Source organism: Alligator mississippiensis, chromosome 2, assembly GCF_030867095.1.
Source record: "Alligator mississippiensis isolate rAllMis1 chromosome 2, rAllMis1, whole genome shotgun sequence".
Lineage (NCBI taxonomy): Eukaryota > Metazoa > Chordata > Crocodylia > Alligatoridae > Alligator > Alligator mississippiensis.
This window is the reverse complement of record NC_081825.1, coordinates 66,094,859-66,120,632: the sequence shown is the minus strand read 5'-3', so window position 1 is coordinate 66,120,632 and position 25,774 is coordinate 66,094,859. Positions and strand designations below refer to the sequence as shown.

At 46.7% G+C, this 25,774-nt stretch overlaps 1 protein-coding gene across 5 annotated transcripts in view; it reads left to right on the top strand.

Moving 5' to 3' along the window:
• FGL1 (fibrinogen like 1) overlaps window positions 1-25,774 on the top strand; it is a 95,585-nt gene that overhangs the window by 46,674 nt on the left and 23,137 nt on the right. For all 5 annotated transcript variants that reach the window (XM_019481304.2, XM_059721803.1, XM_019481306.2 and 2 more), the window contains one exon: window positions 11,180-11,255. In XM_019481304.2, coding sequence (XP_019336849.1) covers window positions 11,190-11,255 — 66 coding nt within the window. In that variant the 5' untranslated portion in view covers window positions 11,180-11,189. The remainder of the gene's footprint in view (window positions 1-11,179; window positions 11,256-25,774) is intronic.

The window sequence follows — 25,774 nt, the reverse complement described above, 5'->3', positions numbered from 1 at the left end:
TGTCAAAAGTATACAGAATGTTGAACCATGACATTTGCATTCATAAAATGTATATATGCAAATTAAATGGGCAGAACAGTTTAATTGGAAAGAAGAGAGGAATTGCATAGCTTCTCAAATGTCATGTTTGGCTAAACATTCACAGAGTCTCAGTGTTTTAACATGTAATAGAAAAAATAAGAAGTGTATGGAAGGTAGGCTAACAAAGTCAATTTTCATAGTGGATGTATATCAACGATACATCCATTAGTAACCTTGACTTGATTAAACACTGCAGCTGATCTAACTATATTTGTCTTCTAATGAGCTTCCAACTCCAAACCTCCAACTCATGTTTAAAGAAGGCTTTCATGGATGGTGCAGCAATCCATAAAAGCCTCCTTTTAATATGAATCACACTTTAAATACAAAGGTTACTTCATTTGCAGGAGACATACGATTCTAACTGGACTAACTATAATGTCTTAAGTATTCTATTCATGTTTTGTAGTTTAAATGCAATAGATAGGCCACAAGGTACAAGGGTGATGGAAAGAACTGTGCCTTGTGAAACCCACATGTGCATCATCTTGCTTGAATACTATGTAAGACTATATTCATTACTCCCTTGAGAAAGTAAAGTTAGTACAGTTGTCATGATATATAGTCCTTGAAAGATTGACATTGCATTTAAAGCTTTCAGAATGATGACCTCTTGGTGAAACATGTGGGCCTCGGGGATCTATTTGTTGCTTCTGAAAATAAAGCCCCTTCTGTTATACATACCAGATGGATATGAATTATTCAATAAAAGAATAATTGTTCCTGCATTCTAGTCGTCATATCCTGGTCAAGCGACAAAGGACTTAAGGAACACAACTGAGATATTCGGAACTAGAAACCATAAGTTATGTGCAGGTTGACTGGCTACCCAGTATACTCTTGGGACAGAATTCTGTTTCAATTTATATACCTAAATGGTAGTTTTCCAGCCTTGTAAGTGTCATTCTGACCTAGAACCTAAGTCTCCCACTTCTTTGGTGAGTGCCCTAACCACTTAGCTGTTGGGGCTAAAACATGGAAGGATCCTCCTCCCCTCCCCACTCTTGTCCATCCCCTTCTGCTTCTCCAGCATCCAACCCCAGCTAGTCATGGGTTTTTACTAGGTAGAATTTTGTGTCTTATGCATATGTGGTATACACATGTATACAATTGCAGGCTCTCTAGCCAGGGCAGAGCCTGTCAAGCAAACTACTGCCCATATTATCTGGATTAAAAAAATGCAAACTGTGCATAAGTGCCAAAAATGTCAGTTATATGGTTGGAAAACTGCCATTTAGGCTCACAAAGGGGAAAAAGGATTGAGCTCTTCAGTCGCTCATATTCCACAATGGACAGAAATCCACTGCAATTCCAGGTGACAACAGCTATTTTCAAAATTATAGTAACTACAACACCAGAATGACAACCTTAGGTAAGTAAAAGTACCTAACATTAATCATGATCAAAACTTCCAGATTCATATCAGTGTTCCATGACAGGCTGTTTGTCTAAATTTTACTTTCATTAAACCTAAAATGTATAGGACTGAATTGGTGTAAGAAAAAGCAGAATCTGGTTCTTCACAGTTCAGCTAAATTTTCGGATTCAGAAAATGTATAGACAGGTAATATTCTACCCAGAAAATTGGATAACATGAACAATATAAGATTATGTTTCAGAAAGTGTATGACAGAGAGAATCTAGGTTTAGATTTTTAGGTCACACTATGTTAAAAATATTCATGAATAGTTTGTGAAGGCTTACTTAGTTATTAATAACATATATAAATATGTAACGGGGCAAGTACTATAGTTTATCATTAGCACTTTAGTTGTGTCTATTAGAAATGTCTATAAACCATGGTTATATATAGATTGGATTGTACAATTGGATAACAGTGGATGAAAGAATGCCAAGACCTGGCTATGCAGGCAAACCAGGCCCTGGCCACCCTCCCACAAGGGGAGGCTCAGAACCTCTGCAGCAACCCAGTGCCGTCCTAGCCAGAAAAACTCCAGCACCTGTCTCTGAAGTCCTGCCAGGACCTCAGGGGGCACAGGTAGGGTGTGTAAGCAGTGCTAGAGCATGGATTGGACCAGCTGATTCAGCACCAGCACTCTCCCATGCAGGGAGAGACATTTCAGGAGCCCTGGCCATGCCCAGAGCTCCTCCACCACCCTTACCTCCAGCTGGTGACAGTTCTCCAGCAAGGAGGGGTCTGTGGGGAACAGGTAGACCCCCAAGTAGAGCAGCGAGCCCACGATCCAGCAGATCCTGTGGAGCATGGGTGGGAATAAGACCACCTGCCACCCATCACCCACTGCCAGGCTAAAGCTTTTGACCCAGTTGACCCAGGCAGAGGAGGCTGCCAAGTACAATGCCTGGCAGGCCTCCACCTGCACCAGGTAGCCCAAATCCTGGACCATGAGGAGTACATCGTCAGCATATGCTGACAGGACCAGCTACACCACTGGCTCCCAGAACATCAACCCCACCATCCACTTCCGGAGAACAAGGAAGGGCTCCAGGGCCAAGGCGTACAGCTGGCCTGACAGCAGACAGCCTTGACACACCCCTCTCCTGAATGGGATGAGCTCCATCAGGGTCCAGTTGAGCATGACCAAACATTCTGCAGAGGTGTACAGCACCTGAAGAGCCCACACAAAGCGGGGCCCAAAGACAAAGACCTGCAGTGTGCCTGTGAGGTACCCATGATCCACTCTGTCAAATACCTTCTCCTGGTCCAGGGACAGGAGGGAGAAAGACAGGCCCTCCTGGCGTGCTAGCTCCAGGAGGTCCCGAACCAGGTACAGGTTGTCGAAGATGGAACGTCTGGGCACTGTGTACGTCTGGTTGGGATGGATCACAACTGTCAGCATGGACCACAGGTACAGCAAGATGGCCTTCACTACCACCTTGTAGTCCATGCAGAGGAGGGACACGGGACGCCAATTTCTTAGGTCATGGGGATCCCCCTTCTTCGGTAGAAGGGTCAGCATGGGTCTCTGGCATGACAGAGGGAGTTCCCCACTTCTCTCGGATTTGGCCCAGACTGCGGCAAGGTCTGGGCCAAGGATGTCCCAGGAGGCCCAGTAAAACTCCATGGTCAGCCCATCAATGCCTGGTGCCTTGTTGCCAGGCACCAGGAGGAGGGCAGCTGAAAACTCAGCAAGAGTGAGAGGAGCTTCCAGCCGGTCCTAGTCACCCATGCTGACCTGTGGGAGGGACTCCCACAGGGTCTGACAGGCTTCGGTGGTGGTCAGATCCAGGGAGAAGAGCTCTTCATAGAAGGCCCGCATGCACTGGCACATCTCACCTGGATCCATGAGTGGGGTGCCATCACCCACCAGAAGGCAGGTGATGTACTTTCTGGCCTCCCACCTCCTCTCCAGGGCATAGAAGAAGTGGGAGCCATGGTCCATCTCCTGAAGGAGCTGGATGTGCGAGCAGACAAATGCACCACGGGTGTGGTAGTCGTCCAGAGCATGAAGCCTCTCCCACCTCTCTCCGCAGAGGGACGGGTTGGTTGTGTTGGTGGCCAGGCGCCGCTCCAGCTCTACACTTCCCACTCAAGCTGCTCCCAGACCACCTCCCTCTGCCGGGTGTGCCCCTGAGTATAGCTGCAGCAAAAAAGCCGGATGCGCACCTTCCCCACATCCCACCATCTCCTAGCTGAGGGGAAAGCTGCCCATTGATCCCACCAGGCCAGCCAGAACTCCCAGAAGGCCTCCCTGAAGCCCACATTCTCCAGCAGACTGGCATTGAAATGCCAGTAGGCTGACCCCAGATGCCCAGGCCCTAGCACGACCTGGGCCCAGACAAGGTGGTGATCACTGAAAGGGGTCAGCTGGATGCCAGAGGAGTGAGCCCAAGCAAAGTGTGGCAAAGAGATATAAACCTGGTCCAGCTGGGAGTGGCATGCCCTCATATAGGTGAAGGCAGAGGGGTCGGTAGGGTGACAGGCATGCTAGATGTCCACCAGGGAGCAGTCCATCAGGATCTCCCTGAGGACATCCACCGTGGCCTGGTTCCACTTCCTGCCTGACTGGTCTTGAGCATGTAGGGTGACATTAAACTCCCCACCAAGGACAAGGTACTCACAAGGGTTGAGGGTGCCGGTGTATGTGGCCGCCTGGTGGAAGAAATCCACCAACTCTGGGTCCCTCACAGGCATGTACACATTCAGAAGGTTCAGGACCAGCCCCTGCACCAGGACCTGGAGGTGCAGCAGGCAACCCGGCACCACCTAAACATCCTGGAAAATCTCTGACTGCAGGCCTAGGGAGAACAGAGTGGCCACCCGGCATGAGATGGTTCAGAGGGTTCATGATGCAAGTGCCCCAGGGCATGGCACTGGAAGTACTGCAGGTCTCCCAGTTTATAGAAAATCTTCACCAGGGCCCCTGATAAAGAATTGCCAGGCACCCCTCAGCCACCAATTGTGGTCCTGCTGCCAGCTGGATCATGACCTGGTGATAGAAAAGAATGCATGTGGTGGAGGCCAGGGTCTTGGCATCCTAGTGAGAGGCCCACCACTGGGGAGATAACTCTCCCCAGGGTTTGGAGCTTGGGGAGCAGGGCCCAACTGGGGATATAGGGAGGGATGGAGCTGAGGACCACCCTGGTCCCTAGCTCTTCTAGAGGCTCAAAGGGGACGTACTCGCCCTCCACTATGAGCCCCCTGTCCACCACTTTTTGTGTAGTGGCCTCCGAGGCAAGGAAAAAGACCCCTTGCCATGAAAGTGGGAGGCCGCCATGATCTTGGGGGCCCCCACTACCCAAGCCAGGGCCTGCACCCAGGTCTCAAAGTGCAAGTTCTCCTGCTTGGGCAGTTGGCACTTCACCCCATGCCTGCGGGTGAGTGTCGGAAAGGGGGCCTCACTCCCCGAGCTGGAAGGGCTGGCAGTGGAGGGTCCAGGTCTCCCCACAGCTACCTGTGCATAGCTGAGGTTCCCCCCACCCCAGGAGGCCACATTGGTGGGGCAAAGAGCTAGGGCCAGGGACAGCTGAGTGGATGTGCTGGCTGGTGTAGTACACCTGGTCCCCTCAGGTGCTGGTGGTGTAGGCTTGGGGCCAGGGTCCTTGCGCTTCCCACCGCCAGCTGTGGAGGAGGCTGAAGAGGAGCCCTTCTCACTTCCCTTGCCCTTGGTCCCCGATGATGAGAGAGGGGGCTTGGGAACCCCTCCGGAGGGGGGGTCCTGGCCAGGGGAGACCCCCTGGCCCTGTTGGCTCCCTACTGGAGTCCCACCTGTCCCTGCAGTGAGGTTGCAGGCTTCTCCACCCCCAGAGGAAGTTGGTTGGACTCTGCCTCCAGGGTGGAGGCTGCAGGGGCATGCATCTCCTTGGCGGCTTGGCCCCCATAGTGGGGGCTGCAGGAAGCTCTGGGGGGGGTAGATGGCCCCTCAGAAGTTTCCTGCCCTGCCATTTTCACACAGGGGCAGGGAAGACAATAAAGAAAAACAAAATATCCCATGGGGCTCGTGAATCTAGTAGGGGCAGGCTTTGATTGTGGGGGGAAAGGGGGATAGGGAGGAAGAGGGCTGAAGATCACTGAGCTACAGCCCCACAGGAAAAAAACTGGGAGGCCTATACTTTGAGAATGAGGGGGAGGACACACACACACACACGAGAGCTGGGGAAGCTTGAGCTGGCTTACTCAGTCACACAACAAACACCAGGTCAGGGGGAGTGAACCACAGGCCTTACCACACAAGGGGAAAAACACAGAGGGAAGGCTGCTGAGGCAGATGTAAAGGATGGTTGGAGCAGTGGAAGAGCTTTGTTTCTGGAAGATCTGTCCAGAAGCCCCTCAGGCCTCCAGCCAGATGCTTGGCAGCAGAGCAGTAGGCAGGAAGATAAATCAGGATTAGATGCAGTGAAGTAGCTGTGGGGGAGGGCACGAGCAGTCAGTCAACTAGGAAGTAATCCAGTGCAGGTATGGTGTCAGGTGGTGCAGAAGGAAATCTCTCTCTCTCCTGAGAAGGGGCAGCAGCAGAAACAATGGCAGCAGCAGCAGTGATGGTGGGAGCCATCCAGTTCAGCCACTGAGGATGTGCTTCTGGTGAAAGTGGAGGTGAAGGTTGGGGTGCCCTGCCAAGGCAGCTGGGGCAGGCAAGGTACCTTTAGGGTCCAGCAGTTATGGTGGGGGAGGGGGCCACAGGCAGAGCAGGCTCCCTCCCCAAGCTGTCCCCAGACTGCGGCTTGGTGGCAGGCTGGGCAGCAGGCTGTAATAGGGGTGCAGAAGCTGGGGTGTGGTGCAATGCAGTGGGCCCCTCCCTGAGGGGGTGCATCAGCATGCAGCGGAGGACCCCCCCCCCTTGCGGGGGCAGGCAGCAGCATCCCAAGGCAGGAAGGGGTGCAGCCCACTCACTCCTGTCATGGGTGATCTAAATTATCCGGACATTTGCTGGAAGGAGCAGTCAGCCAGGTCAGACTGTTCCAGGAGGTTCCTGGCTGAGATACAGGACCTCCACTTAACCCAGGAGGTGCACAGTCCCACCAGAGGAAATACCCTGTTGGACCTGGTCCTGGCCACAGGCGATGACCTGGTAAGGGGGCTCCAGGTCCTTGACCACCTGGGTGATAGCGATCATGGCTTGCTGGAATTCACCATCCAGTGCAGGGTGTCAAGGGCCTGCAGCAAGGCAGTAGCCCTAGACTTCAAGAGGGCCAACTTCAATGAGTTGAAGAGATTAGTGGGAGAGGCGCTGGGGTTCTCGAGGGCAGGGGAACTCAGTGCCCAAGATTAGTGGTTGTTCCTTAAGGAGACGATACTCAGGGCCCAAGGTGTGACGATCCCAACAAGAAGCAAGGGGGGCAAGAGTGCCCAAAAGCCCCCCTGGCTCACCAAGGACATCTGGGAATGCCTGGTTGCCAAAAAGGTGGTGTACACCCGGTGGAAGCGGGGAGCTATCTTCACTGCTCGGGCCTGTAGGGGGGCTGTTAGGAAAGCTAAGGCAGACAGAGCTAGGACTAGCGTCCAAGATCAAAGATAATAAAAAGTCCTTTTTCAAATATATAGGGAGGATGAAGAAGGCACCGGGAAATGTGGGGCCCCTTCAAGATACGCTGGGCAATCCGGTGGTTGCGCCAGAGGAGAAGGCAGACCTCTTTAACAAATCCGTCACCTCCGTTTTCTTGTGCAGGGACCAGGACTCCCCCACCATGATTCAAGACGGACTCGAGGGGAACGCCTCCAGACCTAAAGTTGAGGAGGACTGGGTTAGAGTGCTTCTGGAGGGGCTGGACATGTTCAAATCAGCAGGTCCAGATGCTCTCCACCCCAGGGTGTTGAGGGAGCTGGCAGGGGTTATTGCAGGGGCCTTGGCATGGCTTTACGAGCGCTCATGGTGCTCAGGCCAGGTGCCAGATGATTGGAAGATAGCCAATGTGGTCCCCATCTTTAAAAAAGGGAGGAGGGAGGACCCGGGCAACTATAGGCCCATCATTCTTACCTCAATCCTGGGGAAACTCTTTGAGAAGATCATCAAGGAGCACATCTGTGATGGGCCAGCATTAGGGATGATGTTCAAGGGCAACCAGCACAGTTTCATTAGGGGCAGGTCATGTCAGACCAACCTGATTGCCTTTTACAATCAGGTCACAAAAGCATTGGTTGCATGTGTCGTCGTGGATGTAGTCTTTCTGGACTTCAGCAAGGCCTTTGACACTGTCTCCCACCCTATCCTCATTAAAAAACTAGGTGACTGTGGCATTGATGCCTACACCATCAGATGGATTGCAAATTGACTGAAGGGTCCTACTCAGAGGGTGGTGGTGGATGGGTCATATTCGACCTGGGGGGAAGTGGGCAGCAGAGTCCACCAGGGGTCAGTCCTTGGGCCCACACTGTTCAATTTCTTTATCAGCAATTTGGACGACGGGGTGAAAAGCAACCTGTTTAAATTTGCTGATGATACCAAAATTTGGGGTGAGGTGGGAACACTAGTAGGGAGGGAAAGACTGCAGCAAGACCTGGATAGGTTGCAGGGGTGGGCTAACAAAAACAGGATGCGTTTCAATACTGACAAGTGCAGGGTGCTGCACTTGGGCAGTAGTAACCAGCAGCACACTTATAAGGTGGGAAACTCCCTTCTTGAGAGCACGGAGGCTGAAAGGGATCTTGGAGTCATTATTGACTCCAAGATGAACATGGGCTGACAATGTGGGGTCACAGTTGGCAGGGCCAACTGGACTCTATCATGCATCCACAGGTGCATCTCAAGTAGGGCCAAGGAGGTGATCCGCCCCCTCTACGCGACACTGGTTAGGCCACAGCTGGAGTACTGTGTCCAGTTCTGGGTGCCCCACTTCAAGAGGGATGTGCACAACATCGAGAGGGTCCAGAGGAGGGCCACCCACATGATCCAGGGACAGCAGGGCAGACCCTACAATGAGGGGCTACGGGACCTGGACCTGTTCAGCCTTCACCAGAGAAGGCTGAGGGGGGACCTGGTGACTGTCTATAAACTCACTAGGGGGGACCAGAAGGGTTTGGGGGAGACCTTGTTTCCCCTAGCACCCCCCGGGATAACAAGGAATAATGGCCACAAGTTGTTGGAGAGTAGGTTTAGATTAGACATCTGTAAGAACTACTTCACAGTCAGGGTGGCTAGGATCTGGAACCAACTTCCAAGGGAAGTGGTGCTGGCTCCTACCCTGGGGGTCTTTAAGAAGAGGCTTGATGCCTACCTGGCTGGGGTCACTTGAGCCCAGTTTTCCTCCTGCCCAGGCAGGGGGTCGGACTTGAAGATCTATAAGGTCCCTTCCAACCCTACTTCTATGATTCTCCCAAAAGCTCTGAGACCAAGCCAGGAGCTAACAGTAGCCAGAGGCAGGAAAGGGCCTGGCCATCTTCTCCTCAGAAGCTCCTGAGACCAAGCTTGCAAAAACAGCAACCTGAGACAGGAAGGGGCATGGCCAACTTCCTCCCAGAAGCTCCTGAGAGCAAGTAGCCCTGAGCTGCTTGCTAGGACAGCTTTTTGTACCGATGGGTCCAGGACAGGTGCTGGCCCCAGGCTCTAGCTCCCCCTGGCTGCAGATTTGGGAGGAGCCAGGCAGGGTTATTTTGGCTGAAGTGGCACAATTTGCTCCACAACAAAGTGCATGTCTGAGCACGTGCGGTGAGGCAAAAAGCCCCGGCTCAGATTTGCACCACTTCTATTTGAGCTGCTGCAAGCTCATGTGCTTGCATGTGTGGATGTGCCTGACAAAAAGAGAAAACTGGGTGGGGATTTAATAACAGCCTTCATATACCTGAAGTGTGATTATAAAGATCATAGAGATAGCCTTTTCTCTGTGCCTATAGGGGACTGCACTAGGAGCAGTTGATTCAAGCTGCAGCAGAGGAAATTTAGGCTGGAGATGAGAATAAACTTTCTAATTATGAGGATTGTCAAGTGTGGGAACAGGCTACTTAGAGCAGCTGTGGAATCTCCATCCCTTGAAATTTTCTACAGCAGGTTCAAAAGACAAACACTTGCCTTGGATGGTTTAAACAGAATTGATCCTGCCTTGAGAGGGAGGCTGGACTAGAGGTCCTCCTGAGGTCCCTTCCAGCCCTACTTTCCTTGATCCTGTGAATCCTTTATTAAAATATTTTTTATAATTTATTTACCCATTATACATTAGCTATAAATGTATCCTTAATATAAAATGTGATTTTTTTTTTCATATTAAATTCAAATTCTCCCTAAGATAATTGGTCAGTGACCATTAAAATGAATGGGAATACATTCATTTTACATATCTGTTAGGTAACTTTGAACAATCAAAGTCCAAGGAAATAGCATGCAGCAACATCTGAATTGAGATTGCCTAAGAATTTTCCTTCTAACATGTCATTTTCAGTTTCCTCAAAGTTGATGCACTTGCTCTGCCTGAGAATAATTCTTGCAAGATGCACCAGCAATGGACATGCTGTTTTGAAGCGTGTGGGAATTCAGAGTAGGAAAAATGCAGTTTTCTGGCGAAATAAGACATACTTGTCATTTTTTAACAAGTATCAAGTGTTTGAGATTTAGACAATGGAAACCTGAAAATTGGCATGTGCCTGAATGTGCCTTTCAAAGGTGAGATTTGATCTGGCTGAATTTTAAGGGATTGAAAAACATAGTTTCCTAATGCACACTGGTTATTTTTGTACAATATGAAGAATAAAAAAAAGAATCTGCCCAGCTTCCATTGGCATTTCATATTTATGCATATAGAAATTGAGTGGAATTTTCCACAGAGGCAATGATCTTTTAAGCACATATTGAAGTACTTTGCTGAAATGGGAGCATTCATCTCTTTCTGTTTTCAGGGTTTGTCTAACCACAAACTTGTATGGGTTTAACTTACATTCTTTTTAACTGATTTAGTCAGACCAGTGCAAAAGGCTGTTTTAGTTTGCACCAGGATTTCATTTAAAGCAAAGCAAAACAAGTCATTCTTAAACCAAAATAAAAATATGAACACAGTGATTTGCATTAGTTTAATTTAAATCAGTTTTTAAACTTAGTTTAAAACCAGTATATTTAACTCCATTAGACAAGCCCTTAACTCCCGATCTATACAGCGGGGAGTCAAGTCTACATATTTCTGAATACAATTCTGAGGAAGAAATCCAATTATTCTCCTTTCTTTCCTGTGTGGATCATTTAATATCTGTCATCTTCTGTAGTCCCAGAACACCAGGTCAAATTCATGGTGCACTTACATCAGTGTATGCAAGAGCCAAATTTGTCCCACACTTGATATTATCCATAATCCACAATTTCACAAGGACCAAACATTGAACCTGATTCTGATTCAACCAAAGTTAAAGAAAAAAATATGTAATTTTAAAGGATTTGAATGGAGAAGTTATATTTTCTTTTCTTACCATGTTTATAATTACATGATTTCACAGCCTCTACATAACATTCTCTTAAAATACACAAATATATTTTCATTACCCATTCAAATGAATGTTGGAAATCTTCTATCAGAAGTGGTCTGCAAAGGGAAAACATTATTCTGTCCTCTTTATTTTTTTATTTTCCTAAATTAACCCCCCTATTTTAAATATATTAAAATAATACTCAGAGGATTTTTAAGGAGCAAATATGACCATTTGTATATGTAAATTATTATTTTTGTAATGAATCCTGATCTAATTTGTTACTCTCTTTTGTAGTTTCCTCAGAATGAAGATACTGGTGTTGTTTACTTTTATCCTTGTGAATGGGTTGATTATGGGCATTGACACTTCGGTAAGTGTTACTTATTACTCTTGTATTCAGAATGATTATGATAAATTGAAGAACTAGTGTGATTAGCAAGATGAAATGTAGTGAAGACAACTGCAAAGTATTACCTTGGGAAAGAGACATGGAATGCACAAACACAAAATGAGAAATAAATTAACAGTAGTGTAGAAAAGGATCTGAGGGTTATACTGGAACAGAACCAATGTGATGTTGTTGATAAAAACCTCATTCTGGTATGTATTATCAGGACTAGTGTTCAGTTTTGGTCACTATACTTTAAGAAAGATATCAACAAATTTGAGTGTGTCAGGAGGAGAGTAACAAGAATAAGAAGTTTGGAAAACAACCTCTGAGGAAAGATTCAAAGGACAATGTTTTTTCTATAAAAATGAGATTGAGGACAGACACAATGGGAATTTATACACATGCTCTGGGGGTTGGAGGGGTGCATTTTAATTAGAGCGGTACTGAGAGCCACTCTAAAGCGCTCAGAGTGTCATGTGTATCAGCGTCCCCACACTGAAAAATGGCAGTAGGGGCACTTGAACTAAAACTGGTTGAATGAGCATTAGTTCAAGCTGCCATTTTTTCAGTGCAGGGATGCTGATACAAGTAGCAGTGGAGTCTATTGGACCATGGTAATTACCACAGTGCATCGGAGGAGCCTTGCTGCACATGTATAGGCACTAGGCCTGTGCAAAGCAGAAAGTATTCAATTCAGCTTTGGATTCAGCTGATTCAGAGGGAAAGTGATTTGATTCAGTGATTTGAATCACTGTCCCGATTTGATTCAGCCAATTTTTGGATTCAGAGATTCAGCCACTGAATCAGGCTGAATCTCCTCTGAATTGTACAGGTGGTGGCAGTGGCGGGGGTGTGGCAGCAGTGATTGGGACCCCCCCCCCCCCGCTCTCCCAGCCCCTCACCATCATATTTGCTCACCCGGCCCCAATGTCCCAGCACTTGAGAGGGGAATTGATTTGGAAATTTGGGAGGTCACTGCTTGCCACTGCAGGGAGCTGGACAGGCTCCATGCCAATAAGTAGGGGGTGCAGGAGGCTGGACAAGGGGGGAGGGGAACATGGGGGAACCCCCACCTGGCCCCATTCCCCTGCCAGCTCCCCCAGCCCCCTTGACAGCCACACTGCATCCGTGCAACGTGAGAGCTGCTGTGTGGGTGCCAGGTAGGGGACAGGGGAGAGATCCCCTCTGGCCCGCACTGCATGGGGGAGCTTTGCCACAAGCCCTCAGAGTCCCCGATCACCAGTGCTTGGTGGTCTTAAAGAAAGCCCTGCACTCAATGGCTGCATTAGCAGTGATCGGGACACCCCCCCTAGGGGCTTGTGGCAGAGTCCCCCTGTGCAGCTGGGGGCAGTAGGGATTGCTGCTAGAACTACCATAAGAAGGGACATTGTTACATATTCTGATGTTTCCATTCCCAGGTTTGGGAAAAACAAAGGAACAAGGACATGAGTGAAAAATTAAATTCAGTGAAGGAAGATAACTTAGGTTTGATTAATTTCTGTGCGAGCATAGTAAAGTGAAGTCATTAGCATGAAGCCCGTTGTCTGCTTTTTAATATTATTTATTGGGGTTGTGGCTAACTTTGAGGTAATTATATTGACAGTGTTCTTAAATTCATCCCAGAGCTTTCATCACTTCAAGAATGTGTAACATTTAATCTTATTACAGTCCTCAAAAACTGGAAAATAAAAATGAACACTTGAATGGAAAAACCTTTAACTTCTCATAAACACCCTGTGACAGGGGGCCTCCTGGGGCCGAGCTCTGTGGCCCGCCTGCCTGTCACCGTGACAGGGGCCTACTCAGGGCCGAGCTCTTCGTGGCCTGCCCACCTGTCTCTGGGCAACCGCCCGCTTATCTCGCCCGCCACACCTTTGATGATAATTGATTCATATATCGATGTCAATTAAGCGGGAGGCTGCCCATTGTAATGCCCCGATGCCAAGGGGCGCTCTGCGGCTCCGACCTCCCCTAATACCGCAGCCCAAGCCTCGCAGATGGCATCATGGTGTTACTATAATCACCGGCCCCATACTGGGCCCCAGAATCGTCCTAACAGGACCCCACTATGATCCTCTCAGGCGGCCACTCCGCCGTCATCCGGGCTACCTAGCCCCCCTGAAGCCTTGTTCCCCTCTCCGGTGTGGTTCCCCCGGAACCTTCGGCTACCTAGCCCTGGCCCACCTCAAGGCCAGCCGGGACCCCAGGCCCCCGGCTCTTGGGCGTCCCTCGCAGTGGGCCCCCGGCCCTTCTGACTACCATAGTCCTGGCCCCAGCTTGGGCCAGTCGAGGGTACTCTTCCCTTCGGGCTGGGTCTCTCTAGCCGCTCACTCTGTCACTGGGCCTCACCGTGCCACTACTCCCCATCTTCTCAGGGCAACCGCAGCACCATGCCCACATCACTCCCACTCTCGGGGTCCGCCCTCTCTGGGCCCCTCACAACACTGGCCCTCTAGGCCCTTCAACAAACACATGGGTAACCCACCTGGTGCTGGTGGGAGCTAGGGGTTAAGGCACCCTGACCCGCCTTTCACCAGGGTGATAACTGGCCTGGCATTTCCTGGGGGCTCCCGCGCCACTGAGAGCCCCACCAGACCACCCACTCCCGGCAGGGTGCAGTTTCAGGACCAGGACCCTCCTGCCAACCCCTTGCAGCTCCCCCTTACCTCTGGATCATTCACAGCAGCCCTACAGCCAAGCAATGTTGCTGCCTGACCTCCTGCAGCCAAACTGCCGTGGTTATATAGGCAGCCTAGGCCTAATCAGGCACCTGGAGGCTGCTAGCACCAGGCCCTTAAAGTGGCAGAGACACCCTGTGCTCTGCCACACACCCTTTAAGCTAATGTATACTAAAAAATTTGTGGAAGGACTTTAGTTACTGAATAGTTCTCACAATAATTAAATAAATTATAGGGCATATATGCACATTAATAGCAGCAGCTGAATTAAATATAAGAGCATATGTCCAAGACTAGAACTGTCAGCAGCTGTTAAATACTTGTTCTAAATGCAGAGCATTAACAACTGTATTCTTAAAGCAGACATAACAGGTTATGTTCAGTCTGGTTTTAATCAGTGACACTTTATTCATATACAGAGTTGCTATCAAAATAGCATTTCTCTGACTATTCTGACAGTATCAGAATATTTCTATGTTGATTCACATATAAACTAAAGAAAGGAAAATGAAGTTTGTTGTCACCATAGATTCTTGAGACCCAGTGCCATGTTTGCCACTTCACACTGATGAAAGTTCAGTGCTTTTAGCGGAATTATTATTTATTAAACTGGAGTAACAGATTGCCAGAATGACCTGCCTTAATGTTACAGAACTAGCCTGTTCCCAAAAGTGAATTCCAAATGTCTTGAATTCCAGATGTGAAAACTGTGTTTATTTCTGTTCATCAACAAAACTCTGCATGACTTGGTTAGAGCTCAAGAAGAGATGTTAGTACTTTTCATGCTTAAACATAAGAATGTTACTGTATCTTTTTCTGGGGACTCTGATCCTTATTATATGGTTCCAGCTGTCCAACACTGTTAATAATCTTTCGTAGACACTGGTATCCACCAGAAGAGCTACTGTAGGACACTTACATCAAAGATATTTTAAAATATGCAGTATAATTGTATATACCTGTACCTGCTGAAACTTAAAACAAAGGATATACATGTGCTCTGGGAGGATGGCAGGTATTTTAATTAGAACAGCTCTTGGGAGCCACTCTAATTAAAACACCCAGAGTGTTTCATGTATTCAGCATCCTATACTTCAAAATGGCAGGGGTGGGGTGCTTTAACTAAGCTCATTTAACAAGCTTTAGTTAAAGCACCCCTGCCGCCCTTTTGAAATGCAGGGACACTGAATGCATATGATGGTGAGGCCATCACACTTGTTGTGTGATATGTATTTGCACATGTAGTTAGTCTTAAAGTAATTGTGCAATTAACCAGGTAATTGAGCAATACCTATAACATATAGAGGGGGCCTATAGCATGCAAGTATTCCTTTGAAAGACAATATAAAAGTGAAAAAATATTTTTTTGGCATTGTTCTAATTAGAAGACTCCAGCAGACTTCATAGATTTCAAAGGCACTAGGGCTGGAAGGGACCTCATGAGATCATTGGGTCCAGGCCCCTGCCCCAAGGGCAGGAAGTCAGCAGCAGTCAAAAGATCCCAGCAAGATAGGCATCCAACTGTTTTTTGAAAGTATCCAGAGTAGGTGCTTGCACCACCTCTGGGGGAAGTCTATTTCAGGCCCTGGGGACTCGGACAGTAAGGAAGTTTTTCCTTCTGTCCAGCCTAAAACAGTCCTCCAGGAGTTTGTGATCATTGGACCTTATCTTCTCATGGGGTGCCCCGGTGAACAGTTGTTCTCCCAGATCCTGATGCACACTTCTTATGTACTTATAGGCTGCCACTAAGTCAGCCCTGACCCTACACTTTTCCAGGCTGAAGAGTCCCATGTCTCTCAGTCTCTCTTCATAAGGTCTGCTCTCTTGTCCTCTAATCATTCACATGGCTCTCCTCTGGACTCTCTCAAGCTTCTCTACATCCTTTTTGAATTACAGAGCCCAGAACTGGACACAATATTCCAGCTGTGGTCTCACCAAGGCTAAGTGAAGTGGGAAGATGACTTCCTGGGTCTTGCTTGAGATGCATCGGTAGATACAAGCTAGAGTTTTGTTTGCTTTGCTGGCTGCAGCATTGCATTGGTGGCTCACGTTCATGTTGTGATCAATCATGACCCCCAAGTCTCTTTCAGTCATGGTGCTAGCAAGCATAGCACTGCTGAGCCTATAAGTGTGGTGTGGACCTTGTATTTCTCAGTGTTGAATGCCATGAGGTTTTGATCCGCCCACCTTGTAAGCCTGTTGAGGTCAGCCTGGATTGCCAGCCTATCTTCTAGGGTGACCATACTTCCCCATAGTTTGGTGACTTGATTAATCAAGTCTGCTCTGACACATTCTAATTAGAACGTGTCAGAGCAGGTGTCCTGCATGTGTACAAGCACCCAAAATGTAAAGCAGTTTTAGTCTCTTAAGGTATGTCTTTTCTGAACAATGCAGGGCCAAGCAGAAAACCTTGATCTAGTGCTAAATGAGCTGGCTTGGATACTTGAAGCTGTGTAGTTGTCCTAGTAAAGAACTTGCCAGGGGATTTAGTCCTGTTGAGAGGAATACATTGTTTAATCTCATTAAAACCCTCAAAAATGCAAATTCAGTATAATATTAAGGGATTTAGGAGTATTTAAAATGATACTGTGAAGAAATATAGATTTAAAGTAAGTGGGCACTATGAAAGATGTGGTTCCCAAGACCTGCCATGATTCCTAGATTCCTAGATGTTTCGGTCAGAAGGGACCTTAGCAGATCATCGAGTCTGACCCCATGCCCTGGGCAGGAAAGAGTGCTGGGGTCAGATGACCCCAGTCAGGTGTATGTTTAGCCTCCTCTTACAGACCCCCAAAGTAGGGGAGAGCACCACCTCTTTTCAAAGCCCATTCCAGATTTTGGCAACCCTTACTGTAAAGATGTTCTTCCTGATGTCTAACCTAAATCTGCTTTCCATCAGTTTGTGGCCATTTTTCCTAGTTACCCCAAGGGATGCCCTGGTTAACAGATCATCTCCTCTTCCTTGCTGTCCCCCACCTATGTGCCTCCTAGCAGCCACATCTTTCCTGACAGAATCCTGCTTCTACCTCCCAGGGTCTCACCCTGCTTCCTCTTCTGCCATGTCTTATTGTTTGTAATGAAGGGAGCCTGCCTTCTTAGGCTGGTAAGCCTAGGTGCTCCCTCTCTCTTTCTTCTCAGTACTTGCTCTTTTAGTCCCTGTGTGCCTTAAGGGCTAAATATGTGGTCTCCTTCTGTCCCTACAACCATGCCCATGCCTCACCAAGGTTACCGGTTAATAACTCCGATAGTTCTGGGAGCAAGGTGCCTTATGTCAGGCTTCCTCAGGTCTCCATGTCCTTGTTGGGGCCTTGGCCTTCCCAGCCTCTTCCCATTTCTCTCTAGCTGGGATTCTTACTGGGGCCCACTACACCGGACCTCAGCTTAGCTTATCTTACCCTTCTTGGGCTCCAGGTCCCTGACCCCTGGCTTTTTACCCCTCTTAGACTTTGGATTCCTCGTCCTGGTTTTGTCCCTTTCAGGCTCTGACCCTAGCCCTCCTGGCTTCATGCCTATATGTTGGTTTGAGTCCTGAACCCTGGCAGAGCTCCCAAAACCACACATGCCCCTTGGGCACTTCTGTGGCTGGCACCTTGTCCCTGGCAGGCCTCACTACCCTTTCTGCCTGAGGGCAAGCCTATTGATTACCTGGGCCCTGTCCCTTCTGGCCAACCTGGCCTATTAGCTGGCCTGAGCACAGAGGCTGCTTGTTAGTCCTAGCTCTGACAGCTGCCTTTGCCTGAGCCATAAAAGCCCTTCCCTCAAAGAGCACTTACTGTTTCTACTGGCCCTGTAGTTCCCACCACCCCACCCCAAGAAACAGAGTAAGGATTCCCCAAAGAGCACCCATCTGTTTATGTTCAGATTCAAGTTACTTTTTATCCCCATTATATCATCAAGATAATAGTAACAATGTTAACCTCTAATTAGTGCTAATTTTCTAGGAAGCTTAACTAAGGTAAGGAAGAAAGGTCATAGACAGATAAACACATACCCTAGTGTACCTTACATTGGTTTTATATATGAATTTGCTAGATGTGCAGCTACCTCAGTCTTGTTTAAACAATAGGCAGCTATGGCCTCTGGCACACATTGCATTTAGGGAGCCATTACCATGTTAATAATGCATAACTAGCAACATATCACATGTTCATTGAATTTATGGCACCATCAAATGGCAAACCAGCCACAAAGATACTCCACAAAAAATGTGGAATTTTTTTGGCTGTTTTCTATGGCTCCATAAATTGAATGTATGGCATGCCCCATTGTCCCAGTGCTGACAGTGGTCCCAGTTGTCCCAGGAACCTAGTTCAGGGCTGTCAAAGTCCTGATGCTGACAGTCAGTGATTGTCAGCATCAGGCTTGCTGGACCCAGAACTTTAAAGAACTTTGCCCTTCTTCCCCCTTAGGCAAGGCTCTTTAAGGTCCTGGATCCCAGGAAGTCTCAGAGCATGGGCTCTAAGGTCTGGGACACAGCCCTTCTCTCTGATTCTCTGGATTGATCTAGGGATAGTCCTGGGTCCAAAATAGGGCTGACACTGTGCAGTGACAGATCCTGACATTTATCTGAATGTTGGTATCTGGTACGAGACACTCAGGGTCTGAGACAAAGCTGCTCCCTGCCCATTTTGTGGGATTGGGCTGGGAGCAGTTCCAAGTACCAAACATGGCTGTCACACTGCTCTATCCCCAAAAACAGCCTTGGGTCTCAGATTTGGGACACCAGGGCACCTCTTTCAGAGGATGTGCAGCTTTGAACAAGTGCACTTCCCCCATTCCCAGTTGCATGTGCACATTTAAAGAGGTACCCAACACATAGAGCTGAGGATGAGAGGGCTTTCCCCATTCCCTGCTACATGTGGCCCTTTAAAGGGGTGTCCAGTGTGAGCAGTGGGAAATATGGGAGCTCTCCCATTCCCAACTGTACATGCAAAGCACCACTTTAAATAGGTAAATGCAACTTGGGATGAGAAAGTCCCTCCACCTCCTGCTGTTTGCACCTGGCACCCCTTTAGTCTGGCACATGCAACAGGAAATGGGGAGCTCCTCCACTGTACCATATGGGGCACCACAAGCCTGACATTGGGGAGGCTCTGGCATGGCATGGCAAGCAACGTAATTTGGGGAATGGCGCATAAAATTCTTCAAATCCCAGTCACGCAACTGCCTTAGCATCTGTCAGCAGCTTTACTGTGCCTCACCAGTATGCCATTAGAGAATGGGTAGTAAGCTCTTCGCAAATAACTACTGTGAGATACTGTCCCTGAGCCTTTCTTCTTTGATTCTCCATCAGATTGTATGAAGTTATCCCAATGTTGAGGTTTGCATCATATGTCCACTAATCTCTCCCACTAGTGTAAGATTTGAATCTCTCAAGCTAAATATAAAGAACTGAACCAGTTAGTCCTGGGCAAGTCACTTAACTCTGTACCTCAGATTTCCATTGTGACAAATTTAGCCTTTATCTCTGGAGTGTTTAGAAGGATTATTTTGAAAATGTAGTATTTTGTGCTTTTTTGCTGGAGAGCCAGCAGAGGGACCATGAATGTTTCAGAGCATTTCATTTTTAGTAAAATCTCTTTAGTAGGGTTTTTAAATACTTGAGCATCTATTACATCAAATGGGATAGGAAACATACTCAAAAGCATAACTATGCTGTGAGGCAGAAGTAACCTTTCTCTGACCTGACAAATATGTTTCCTCTTAAAGGGCATTTGTATGAATCCTGCAATCTGGGATCAGTTGACCAGCATGAACCATCCTATAGTGTAAACTTTCAGGAGTGTACTATTATAATACACCTGTGTACATAAACAGATTAGAATCATAGACTCATAGAAAATTAGGGTTGGAAAGGACCTTAGGAGATCATCTAGTTCAACCCCTTGGTCAAAGCAGGACCATCCCCAACTGTATCAGAGACAACTAAGGTAACAATTTTCCCAACACAGTTTAATTTTTCCCAACACTGTTTGAATCCAACAAAAGCTTCTGTGAGAATTTGGGTAAGGTGAGGCCACATTTTTAAAGGTGTTAGGTACTAAAATGAAGATAGGCACCTGCTGGGATTTTTCTAATCATTCATGTGCCCAGCTGTCACTGATTTTTTGTTCCCCCTCCGCCCCCCCCCCGCCCCCCCAGGTCTTCAGTGAATAAAAAAATAAGTATTTATTTGGGATGATGTTATTATAACATGATCTCTTAAACAGACATCAGCACGAAAGTTTGATAGATGAATGCATATCCAAAAATAAAAATCAGAAAGGATGTTGAAAAATTGATCTGCTTACATTTGAACTGCTGAAAATTTTTGCAATAGTTGGAGAATGTATTAAAAATGAAAATATTTTTAAATTGCCTTCTCTTTTCATTTTTCTTACTTTCATCTTTCTTCTCTCCTTTCTCCTTAGCAATTATTCCTTATTTTTATTGCAGTGGAGCACCTAATCAGGATGGATTCCCTACTGTTTTGAACACTATGCATGTGTAATAAGACACCTGAGTGCAGGATCTATTTCTGTATAAATGGGACAGGATTATATACAAATTTCATATGAAGATCTAAAGCACAGAGAAATTAATTGGCTTATCCTAGGTCCCATAAGACTGTGAAAAATGAATCCAGAGTTCCTGTGTATGCCTCTGTCAAGTCCTTGTGTAATGCCTAATCCCTTCCTCTTCCCTACCTTACTCTCATCTCTACCATTCACTCTTTCCAACATTCACCTACTTTTTGCTGTTTTTAAATTATCTTTCTTACATTTTGTTCTTTCTCCCCAGTACCTGTCATAATCCAGTATGGTACTGGGGAGGAGAGCAGGTAGCTGCCAGGCTTCACAGTAGATTAACAGCCTACATAGAGCAGCGGTGCAAGTAAGCTCCCCAAAGACTTAGTGATCAAAATAGTAGACAAAGTGTTATATGGCGTCATACAGATTTGATGATGACTGGAAGAGAAGAGTTTGCTCAAGAGGCACGCTAACTAGAAGGCTTTATTGACATCAGGATGGTAATATTAGTATATGAAAAATCTATGGTTGGTCCTGAAATCTTTAAAGAAGCTGCTTCTGTCAAGAGTCATCTGGCAGATTCAGGAAAATGAGCAATAGCACCACACGGCCATGTGGGTAAATTTGCTACAGACTATTATTTACAATACAAAACAGATGTAATGCTGATGAATCTATAATCTATGTCACAGAGTCATAGCTTCTTTATCATTGCTTACTCATAGCTAGGAGCGTGATCATTAGCATTTACTTGAAAATTATATCCCAGAATCAGTCTTAAAAATGTTGGATGATCCTGCTATAAAGGCCTCCTCTTCCTTTCTTTTCCTTTCCCATCCCAGCTATAAAGGCATCTTCTTCTTCATGGCATTGTGCCTGTGTTCAGGATTTGCAAAAATTTAACAAGAGGTCCCTTCTACATACACCCAGATGTAACTCTGTTTACATGAAGTGTGTGTCCTTATGCCTGTTTTTAGGGTATTTTTTTCTTGCCTTTGGCTGTACCAGATGTGCAGCCCGACTGCTTATGCTGACCATCTTGTGCTGTTGGTCACATCTGGAAAAGATTTGCAGTGAAGTATTGTTGAAGTAAAATGCATTTCTGGGTGTTGCCAGGCCACAGCAGGGATTTTGTGCATCTTTTACTGAGTTTTAGAATTTGGCCCTTTTGCCCATCTCTCTCGAGTGGCCAGATTGTATGGAGCTATTACCATATCTGAATCTGGCCCAAAGTCCTATTTGGAATTTTCAAAGCTGCCTCTCGGTGGCAGGCACAGCAGAGATAACGAACCCTCCCCTCTGGAATAGGCTACTAGCAAACTAGCTGATCCTGCTACATGTCCCAGGATGTCATCCATCAGTGTACAAATGAGTATGAATTAACTTAGAAAAAAACATCAGAGATACAACACAAATATTCAGAATGAAGACACGTGATCAGGATTGGTCTGCAGAGTCAACAGATCAGAAACAATACATACTTACCTAAGGAAACCTAGTACATTAAGAGCAAATGACAATGTTATTTAAAAATACCATGCTAAAAACTTATTTTAAATCATTCTTTACCTCTCACTTACAAATACCTAATATTTATTTTTTTCTGTAGTCCATCTCCTACTGTAAGTTGGTCAACAAAGAAAACTGCATTCTCTGGAGTGAAAAAGCAAAGCCTGACATCCTTCGGTAGCCTTGAGTTTTACCGTAAATAATAGGACATAACCATGACCCAGTTTATACACATGTTTTTTGTATTAGACATTCCTCTGTTTTTTAACTAGATCCACAATATTACTGGGAGATGGGGAAAATCACGTGTTAGTATCCTGATTTGTAGCTTTTTATTTGTACTGTGTATTTCAATTAACCTAGTCTGTTTTCAGAGCTGTGCTGATATCACTGATGACTGATTCATCAACAAGTACAACCAAACAGAACCATGTTAGTCTGTGTCACACAGAGATGTACTGGAGGACCTCTATATTCATTGAATAGAAAAGTACAATACCATTATGGAAAGACATTTTCAAGATTTTTGCAGAGGAGAATATTACAAACAGTGTCATGCTGAAATAAAATTAAGTATGAGTCTTACTCTCTTCTTACTGACATAGAGGAGGTGCATTTAAATCAATGGTAGTAAATAGTGTTGTAATATAATAGTAAGTAAAATCACTAGAGTTCCTAAGATGACATGCATTAATTACAATATTACAACGTTCATTATCTATTAACTTTTTTAAAGTTATAGAAATGTAATATAGATGCAGTATAGTTAGGGACTGCCTAATTCACAGTTTTGTGGATTTTGCAGAAACCACAAAATTTGGGATTGTCCACAAAATCTGCAAAATCAACAAAAAAAACCCTTAATAATGTAGCCCGAGTACACCCAGGGGTGTGCCCTGTCTGCAAGTGGAAGGGATGGGGTGGTCAGGCAAGAGTGCTGTGAGAGGGACCTGCCGCCTGGGAGCAGTTTCCTTTCCTCTCTATAGAGCCAGGCTAAGACAAAGTGCTTAACTAGATACAAATTTATTCCTACACAAAATAAATATGCATAAGAGACATTAAATATTTACAGTAGAATTAGTATGGAATACCATATACAATAACTTGCAATCAACACATTGCACCACTTCGCGGGACTACAAAACATAAACCAGGTGTTTCACAGCATAGGCAATAATTAACTCCCCTGCACAAAATAAACATTAACACTCTGGAATAGGTAAGTCAAGGCATCAACACAATAAACACCTATAAGTATCAACTTAGATAAACCCAGATAAGTTGAGGTAGCAATGCAATATTCCGACAATAGGCAGTAAACATATATAGGTAATGAAGACAGGTAAACCCATATAAACCCCCTTAAGGAGTACCCATAACTATATTAACCTCTACAATATGAAACAGTATCAATCACAGAATATGAGGTGCACTCAGCGCCCCACGGGGTGTTTCTTGGAGCCCCTCCCATTTAGAGCCCTTGGATGTGGACATGTCCCCTCCCACAATGGAGAAGGGTGGAGGCTGCAGACCCTCCTCTCCCAAGCCCACCACCCCTGTGGGACCCGCTTCTCCAGCAACCCCCGCTCCCGCTCTGAAGCAGCCAAGGCTCATCCCCTGTTGACCAGTCCCGCAAGGGCCTCTCTCCAGCAGCGCCTCCGGCTCCTCTTGATGGCCTGGTACCCTGCACTGGGCACCCCGGGTGCTCCCATGGGAACTGAGCCTTTACTGGCTCTGGTTCCCCAGCCTCACACCAGGGGCCTTCCCTTTCCTGGGCCCTGCTCTGGCCACAGGGGCTCTTTTAGTTTAATGCAGAACCACACTGCGGGGCTCTGGCTACTCGGCCTAGAGTTGGGGCTAACTTGAACAGCCTTGGGCTGCTCCCAGAGGCAGCTCTCCATGTGCCGACCTGTGTGCTGTTTGGGGCCCAAGCAGCCTCAAGCTGCTTCTAGGGCTGGCTCTCTGTGCGCTGATCCACGTGCTGCTTACCCAAGTGCTTGCTGGGTTTGCAGGCTCAAGCCACCTCGAGCAACTCCTAGAGCCTGAGCACCGTGCACTGATCCGTGCACCATTGAGGCTCAGGTGGGGTCCCATGGACGGTTGTCTCCAGAGCTTCTCTGTCCCTTGCCACATCTCTTCCCTAGCGTGCCGAGCATGCTCTCCTTTTATACACTTCGAGGGTTCCACCCCTAAAGTCTGGCAGACCTGCCATGCTGCAGTCCACAGTCCAGTCAGGGAGCTCCTCTCTCCCTCCGTTTGGGAAAGGCGTGGTACCCACTTTCCCCCAGCTTGTTTCTGATTGGTGGATTGACTCCACCAATCAGAATTGAGGGTTCTCAAGCCCCTGGACACAAAGCTCGATCAGGTAAGTCTGTCACCATAAAAATAAGCTGTCCTTGCTGCCTAGGGTGGCCATCATAGAGGACAGTCCGATTGTCCTCTGTCCTCTATCGATATGAAACTGGATGGCTTTAAAGGTGTCAGGTTTCATATCAGTAAAGGACAGAGGACAGAGTAGCAGAAAACTGAAATGTCCTCTATGATGGCCACCCTATGACTGCCGGGAGGGGAAGGTGACAGGGCTGGTGGGGCAGCACGAATGGCAGCAGACAAGATAGCAGTTGCCCCCTCATCCCCCCTCCCCTGCTGGAGCCTCTTAGCACTGAGGGGCAGGGTGACACGAAGGGCAGCCAGCCATCAAGATTGTGGCCACCCCTGCATTCCTCTTCCTCTATAGGCCTCTCTTCCAATTAGCACTGAGGGGCAGGGCCTCTGCGAAACGCCCATGAAATCAGCATTCCATGCTGTGAGCGGGCTGCAAAAAATCTTTGTCTTGCAGTTAAACCTTTGTCTTATTTAAATGTCAAGGACCAAATCCTCAGCTGGTGTAAATAAATGTAGGTCTGTCCATGGAGTTGTGAAGATATGGCTCTACATGTCAAATTTCCTTGACTTTCTAAAATTTTCCAGGTGCAGTTCTGGTTATACCATCACATCATGAGCAAATTCTGTCACTATCAACCACTTGCCAAAACAGGAAAAAGTTCAGAAACAATACTCTAAGTAGAAAGTTAGAGGCCAGGTTGACAATTTGGCCTAAAAGTAGTAGGAAACCTCTGAACATGAACAGTCCAAGTGTTTTTTAGTAACTAAGATATACAAGCTAGTTACTATTAGCAGACAGGTTATGTATTATGTAAGCTCAATCCTAGGAAAGGTTATGTATGTGAATATCTTTACTCATTAACAGGGATCCTAGTTTTCCATTCACCATGGAAAACCACGAAAAACTGCAAAATCCACATTTTTCTACAAGCTACTGAAAGTGTGGTGGCATCCCACTGCAAGTGGCACCATTTCTGCTGTTTTATTTTTGCCATGGTTTTTGCCTTTCAATTTTAACCTTGAGATGTGATGATCTCAACTCCATGCAATGGTATTTTTCTCAAAGTTGTGGGCATTCCTTAATTTAAATATAGTATTGGATTAACATTTCAAGGCTCTGAGAGAAGTGTGTTATAACAACAGAAAAAGAAAGGCAGCTATTTCATCTTTTTGTAGCATGTTAGACCCCAACTCCATGTGGCACCCAACGACTAGGAAGATGATGATCCAATATCTTGGGATCCAGTTGCTCGGGGAGCAAACACCAGCACACATTGCTTGACAACAGCTTTATTCTGAATGGAGACAGCTTCGGGTGGCTCCCAAAAAAACAACAAACAAGGGAGCAGCAGTGAACATTAGGTTTTTTTCATGTTTATACACCTTGGTTCCTATTCATTAACATCTACTCCACTTT